General features: G+C 59.7%; 1 protein-coding gene across 1 annotated transcript in view; it reads left to right on the forward strand.

Annotated features, from left to right (window-relative positions):
* The window catches only part of AGPAT4 (1-acylglycerol-3-phosphate O-acyltransferase 4), a 33,763-nt gene that overhangs the window by 15,824 nt on the left and 11,282 nt on the right, over window positions 1–6,657 (forward strand). Inside the window, exon 2 of the mRNA XM_023746867.1 lies at window positions 4,115–4,284. Within this exon, the coding sequence (XP_023602635.1) occupies window positions 4,115–4,284 (170 nt within the window). The remainder of the gene's footprint in view (window positions 1–4,114; window positions 4,285–6,657) is intronic.

Below are 6,657 nucleotides of genomic sequence, written 5' to 3' on the forward strand. Positions count from 1 at the left end.
AAAGCCACGGGCCGGGAAATTAAGAAGAAAGCGCCGAATATAGGACCAGGCCAGGACTCCGTGCGCAGAACGCATTCAGGAGGCGAAGGAAGGCGGTGTACCCGCCCTTGGATCTAAGATTCAATGAACTGGGCGGGTGTGCGCGGGGTGGGCGTGGGCGTGGTCGGGGGAAGGTGGGCGTGGCCCGGAAAGGTATGCGCGAGGAGGTGGGCGTGGTCTGGGGGAAAGTGGGCGTGGTCGAGGAGGTGGGCGTGGGGAATGGAGAAGTGAGAAGCGCTAGGCCTGGCCAGTCCGGGCGCGGAGGACCCCCCCAGCCAAGGATGGGGGCATGGCTGCCTCCACATCCCCGAGGTGGGGGCCAGCGGGCAGCGGGTCTGAGTCAGGATCCCCAGACTCCGCACGAGCGCTGGGAAGGCAGAGATGCAGCTGGTTATTTAACTCGACGCCCGGTAGTGTCTCCCAGGCTCCTGGGGCGGCCCTGGCGACACCAGCTGAGGGCAGAGCTGCCACGAAGTGTCCAATGTCCGGTTATTATTCCGATTTCTGTGCCGGCCCGAGGGCCAGGTGGGCGCCTGGGCCTGGGAACGGCCTGCAGGTGCAGGACCAGTGCAGGCAGAGGCCGTGTTCCTGAGCCAGAAACTTCCTTATTGTTGCATTTAGGAGTGTTTTGAGGACGAGATTTAATTGTTAACCTAAATAATTATGGGTGGAAAGTTACATTATATAAAGCTATTCTAAATACATAATTATATATACTTATGCTAGAGATGACATCTTTATATATGTGATCATGTAATTATTAAAATCAGATAAAGTTAATTATGAAAATACCATTTTCCTTTGTTGCATCTCTGCAGCTGGGGAGCCTGGCGGCTGACACGTGTTTACACGCAGGGCCTCGAGGTCTTTTCTGCAGGAACCTGGTCTCCCCACCTGACCCGAGTTCTCGCGGGCGCTCCTGCCCGAAGGGCCCAGAGGGAGAGGGGTCCGCAGTCCTGTCTACTGTGAGAAGCCGACACTTGGGGGAAGGTTTGGTGGGAAGGAGGGGTGCCGGACCCCGGGAGGGTCTTGGCTGTGGTCTGAGATCTTGCTGGGTGTTGAGGGAGCGTGGACCCTGGGATCCAGGAGCCCAGCTTCCCATCTGCTGCGCCTGGAGAAGTCGGGGCGAGGACAGAGCAGGCTTCGGGGGGACAGAGGTGTTGCCAGAAGTGGACTCACCAGGGGTGTCTCTTAGTTCTTTCCTGGCTGTGTCTCTCTGTCCCTTAATCATTTCTTGTGCTGTCACAGCTGTGTTAGCAGCAGCAGTTGTATCAGGAGCAGAAAAGCGCTGAGTCCAAGCCAGGCATGTGTTTAAACACTTGGAATAGTTTACACATTGAATAGTTATAACAAACCTTTGAGTGTCTTTATCTTCCAGGGGAGGGCCTGGCCGAGGGTCCACCTGTGTGATTCCTCTTCTCCCCCACCCCCCCCATATAATCGTGGTTCTTAGTGTCTTTGTAACTTTGAGGCTCGCTTGTGGGCTCAAGTGTCCCCTGTCTGGGTTCAGGGCCCAGCACACCCGCTTCCCAGTGATGGGGCCGCCGCGGCCTCGGTGTGACCACATCCTCATCTGTAAAATGGGGATAGACAGCTGCTCTCCGAGCTGTGAGCGAGCTCAGTGGATGCTTGATGTTACAATTTCCTCCTCCTTTACAAACAGGAGTAGGTGCCTCCCCCGCCCCCACCCCAGTGTTCCCTTTGGATCTCTGATTTGTGTTTGCTGTGTGTAATTCTCTTAGCTAACCAGCACACCAGGATGCCACCAAGACTAATCTCTACATCAGCCCTGGTCTCCCAGCCACCGGGGTTTGGTCCTTCCTTGCCCTGGAATGTAGCAGCAGCTGGGACTGTGCCTACACGCCCTCCCAGGCCTTGACCTGAAATCACTGGGAACCGTCCCGAGTCTCAAAGGAGGCAGCAGCCAGGGAGGCTGAGCGGGGAGAACCCCTCTGCTGGCTCCTGGCCTCCACCTCGGGGAGCAGCCACATGGGCAAAATCTGAGCATTTTTCAACGGGACAGAGGGTTTCAAACTTGCTGTGTTATATCGGGGAGATGTTGGCCGCAAGTCTTGTCTGTTGGGAAGGGCTCACTGCACACACACCTCTGGGGAAGCAGCACGGGCCCTGGCCTCGGTGCAGGCTGGGGCTGGAGCGGGTGGAGGGAGCTGGTAAGTCAGGGGCCAGGGCTGCAGGGAGGGGAGGGGAGGAGGATGGGAGGAACCGGTTTCTGTGAGGTTCTTGCCAGATCTGATGTGGGGTGGACCCAGGGGTGTGCGCTCTGCCTCCTTTAAACCCTGAGATTTCACAGCCCTGTGGGAAGAGGGGCGGCCACTCCCTCTCTCCTGTGTCCCCAGCAACTCCATCCTCTGCTTTGAACAAATGCTGACACGTCCATTTAGATTTATTCTGGGGTCGGAATATAATGGCGGGGGGGGAGGGGCTGGGTTAAAACCTAGGGTGTCCGCCCTGCCTGCCTTTGTGGTCACGGGAATGTCCATGAGAGCGGACAGGCATTGAAAGGTCGCCGAAGCCTGGACACCTGTGAGTCTGCTGCCCCCGAGGAGGTGGATCGGCAACCACGTGTGAGCCTGAGCGCAGGATTGTCCCTGCCGGCCCCCTTACCCGGAACCAAACACAGGGGATTCTGGGAAATGTAGTTCTGCGCTCCCTAAGGAACAGGAGATAAAGCCATCAGGGGGAATTTCACCTTTTTCCCTATGTACTTCCGGACAGTGTGACTGTGTGTGTGTGTGTGTGTGTGTAAAAATTTGGTGAAAAAAAAACCAGTTAAAACCTTGTGTTGAGGGGCCGCTCACAGCCTATTGAGATGAGTGAGGAGCCAGGCCTTCCTCCACTGTCTCCTGGTCCCAGTAACATCCCTGCGTCCAGGGCCCTGCAGGGCCTCCCCACGGACCTCCCTGCTTCTGCCCAGCTCCTCCCATCTGCGCATTAATACCCCCCACCCCCCACCCCCCTCCCCCACCTTCAGCCAGAGAGGTCTTTCCAGAAGGCACACTGTGCTGTGGGCGCAAGGACAGCTCGCTGGCTTCAGTGGAAGCCACCCCTCCCTCTGCCGAGAAGCCGTCCTGTGCCTCTGTCTGTTCGTCTCTCCGCCGGCCCGGCCCCTTCGGACCACAGCCTTCGGTGCTGTGAACCCCAGGCGGCTGCTCAGTGGCCGCCTGCTGTGGGCAGCGTCTCTGCACAACCCCCTCTAACACCCACGGCATCTCTCCAAGCTCCTCCTGACCCTACTTACAGTCAAGGATGGACGCGGAGGGGACAGGGAAACAGGCCGAAGGTCTCCAGCCAGCAAGCGACACCGGCCGGGCTGCAGCCGGGATGTGTCTGACACTCAGCACCCATCCGTCCTAGGACAGGTGTCTCCTGTCCCTGCACAGCAGCCCAGGAGGGTAGGAGCCTGATGTTTCATCTGCTGTCACTCCTCGTCCCTCGCATCACGCCTGCACACAGTAGGTCCCTGCTTGCGCACAGTAGATCCCAGTCCCAGGTGTGTTGAGAGCACCGTGCTGGGTCCTGGAATTGGGCTGGGTTAGGGGACCATGCAGCACAGTCCTTGCCTGCTGGGATTGTTGACAGCAGGGACACACTCAGGCTGCATCCCGGGCTGGGATAGGCGCTACGAAGGGCGCCGGGGAGCATGTGATGCAGGGGCATAGCCTGGCCTGGGCCGGGAGAAAACTTGGGTGCTCCGTGTTCTCTGATGGCGTTTATAAGGATCCCATTAGTCCTCTCCTGGAATATTAAGAATTCCGTACATCATTTCAGGCTGCCTCTCAGAGCTCTGTAAACAGGCATGAATTCTGATGGGGTTGGGCTTTCTGATTTATTTTTCCCCAAGGAACTTAATCAAGACATGCAAGTGCCTTGTCTTCTCAACGCTCCTCTCCTGCCCTGGAGACTGTCCTGGAGCTATCCTCGTTCTTCCTTCTGCTTCTGGGCCCTCCCGGGGACGCGGCTCCGCCCCAGCCCGCTCCCCACTCCCAGGGGCCCGCAGAGCGGCCTGGGCCACAGAGGAGCGTGGGGTCAGCGCCTGCCTTGTGGTTTGTTGCAGAGCTGGTGATGCTGCTGGAGTGGTGGTCGGGCACGGAGTGCGTCATCTACACGGACCCCCGGGCCTACCCCACGTTCGGGAAGGAAAACGCCATCGTGGTTCTGAACCACAAGTTTGAGATCGACTTTCTCTGCGGCTGGAGCCTGGCCGAGCGCTTCGGGGTTCTGGGGGTAAGTTGGACGCCCGTTTGCCTTCCTGGCACCTGTCTCTCATTCGCACCCTGACTTGCCTTTGGCTCTCGGTCTCGTGCAGAATTTGCAGCAGCATTAACGGGTTCAGCTGGAGGCGCTGCTTTTAACCGAAGGTTTTTCCTTCTGACTTGGAACGAAGAGGCGGCGCCCCCTATAATATCGACCCGTGATGACTGTGTGGTAGGCCGTGGACTCACAGTCTGTTGATTTAAGCCTCCAGACACAGGCATGAGTAGGCAGGGCACGCCCACCTTTCTGCAGCGCTAAGTTCAGATCTCCTGCTTAGGATCACATGGCCACTCAGCGGATTTGGGGTTGGAGTCCTCTGGTTTGATGCCACTTCATATTCTTTATTTTTAAAAGATGTTTTTATTGATTTGAGAGAGAGAGAGAGAAAAACGTCAATCCGCTGCCTCCTGCACACCCCACACTGGGGGCCAAGCCTGAACCGGGCATGTGCCCTGAACAGGAATCGAACCAGCAACCTCCTGTTTCACGGGACAACACGGAACCAACTGAGCCACACCAGCCAGAGCCACATTTCATAGTCTTTTTAAAATATATTTTTATTGATGTCAGAGAGGAAGGGAGAGGGAGAGAGAGATAGAATCAGCAATGATGAGAGAACCGTTGATCGGCTGCCTCCTGCACGCCCCACACTAGGGATGGAGCCCGCAACCTGGGCATCATCTTTATTCAGTGCTCAGCAGTGCCCCTGTCTCAGGTGACCTTCAAACAAGGTGACTCGCCTCCTGTCCTGTACTAGCATGTGAGGCTGCAATTCTCCGATTCTCCGCAGGGGGGGTGGGGGGGACTTCTTTTCCTTTCCGAGGAGGCAGAGGCCCCTGACCGGCCTTCTTAGTCTCCCAGGGAGCGGCCGAGAGGGAGGGGTTTCCAGGAAGCAACTGGCATTTGCAGACACTCCTGGGCTCGGGCTATTCTGTAAGCACCCGGGGCCGCGTGGGCCTGGCGGTCTGTCCCCTGGCATTTCACGGTGGGACCAGGGCTCGGCCATGATCTCTGAGAAATACACCGACTGCTCCCTCCTGTCGGAGCGAGTGGCCTGCGGGCTCTGGGGGCGGGTCAGGGAAGTGCCCAGCAAACGCCACGTGCGTGCAGAGGGTCCAGGTTTTGGACACCGAGCGGCCTGCTTGCCTGTCTTTCTGCCCCAGTAACGTGCCCGAGGCCCGGAAGGTCCCCGCAGATCCTGTTCGCCGGGCCTCTGAGGGGCGCGGGGCCCCGTGAGTGGTGAGCACCCCACACAGTAGCTTCTTGTCAGTGTTTCCCCGGGAGGTTTGGCTGGTGGACCCGGGGCGCTGGGCTGTTTTTTAAGATCTTGGGAGAAGCCACCAGGATCCCTTATCAGTGGCTGTAGGGCAAGCCCCAAACTTGGCCTGACTCCAGGCCCGGCCCGGGGTCCTGGCAGGCGTCTCAAGGTGAGTCCGGCCGCCTCCCCTCACCCCACGGCTCACCGGGCGTGGGTGCTGCCCCCGTGCTCGCTCACGGGACCTGTGTGTCTGCCCTCAGACCTGGCCCTCCTGGCGTCCCTGGTCCTGGCGTCCGGCTCCCCCAGGGCAGGAGAGAGGAGGAGCACTCAGGGCCCACCCCACAGCCGTGGGTGACCGTGGGCCTTATTCTGCGTGAGAACGCGTGTGAGCCACGTGTGCGCCCACGGCGGGAGTGCCCGCAGGCAGGCCCCGGCCAGCGTGGAGGCCGCCGGCCACACCCCCGCGCTGCGTGTGAGGCCTCACGCCTTCAGTCTCCCGTAGGGTCCCCACTCAGACACTTCACGGATTTAGTAGAAACAAAGGAACCCGGTGACCCCGAGGACTGACGGGGACGCTGCCGGTCCAGCCTCAGAGGTTCACCTGGCTGGAGGTACAGCCTCGGGCCCCGGGCCGTCCTGCTGACTCCGCAGCCCCAGCGGGACCTGGTCCGAGGTTCACTCCGGCCCCGGCCCGGGCTGTGAGGGTGGGCAGCGTGGGCCCTGCAGGGCGGCCCGGCTGAGGAGCGAGAGGTCATGGCTCCTGATGCGCTCAGCGAGCAGGGACAGCGGTGATCACTTCGGACCCTTGGCCGTGGCCTCCAGGCCCTCAGGGTTCCTGCCGGTCCCTGGGCCTGCTCTCCCCCTCCAACCCCCCCAGCTCCCCCGGCAGCCAGCACAGCCTGGACCTCCAGCCCATGGCGGGCGGGTGCTCCGGGCCTCCCTGTGCTCTGGGCTGTCCCCTTCGGCCTTGGGGCGAATGGCCACGCCTCCTCCTCTGTTCAATTCCCACTCCCTTCTCCTCCCTGATAGTGACTCGGTTTCATTACTCTGAGGTGCGTTCATGAAGGAGTCTCTACGCGCCAATC

The sequence above is a fragment of the Myotis lucifugus genome, unplaced genomic scaffold (assembly GCF_000147115.1).
Source record: "Myotis lucifugus unplaced genomic scaffold, Myoluc2.0 scaffold_748, whole genome shotgun sequence".
Taxonomy (NCBI): domain Eukaryota; kingdom Metazoa; phylum Chordata; class Mammalia; order Chiroptera; family Vespertilionidae; genus Myotis; species Myotis lucifugus.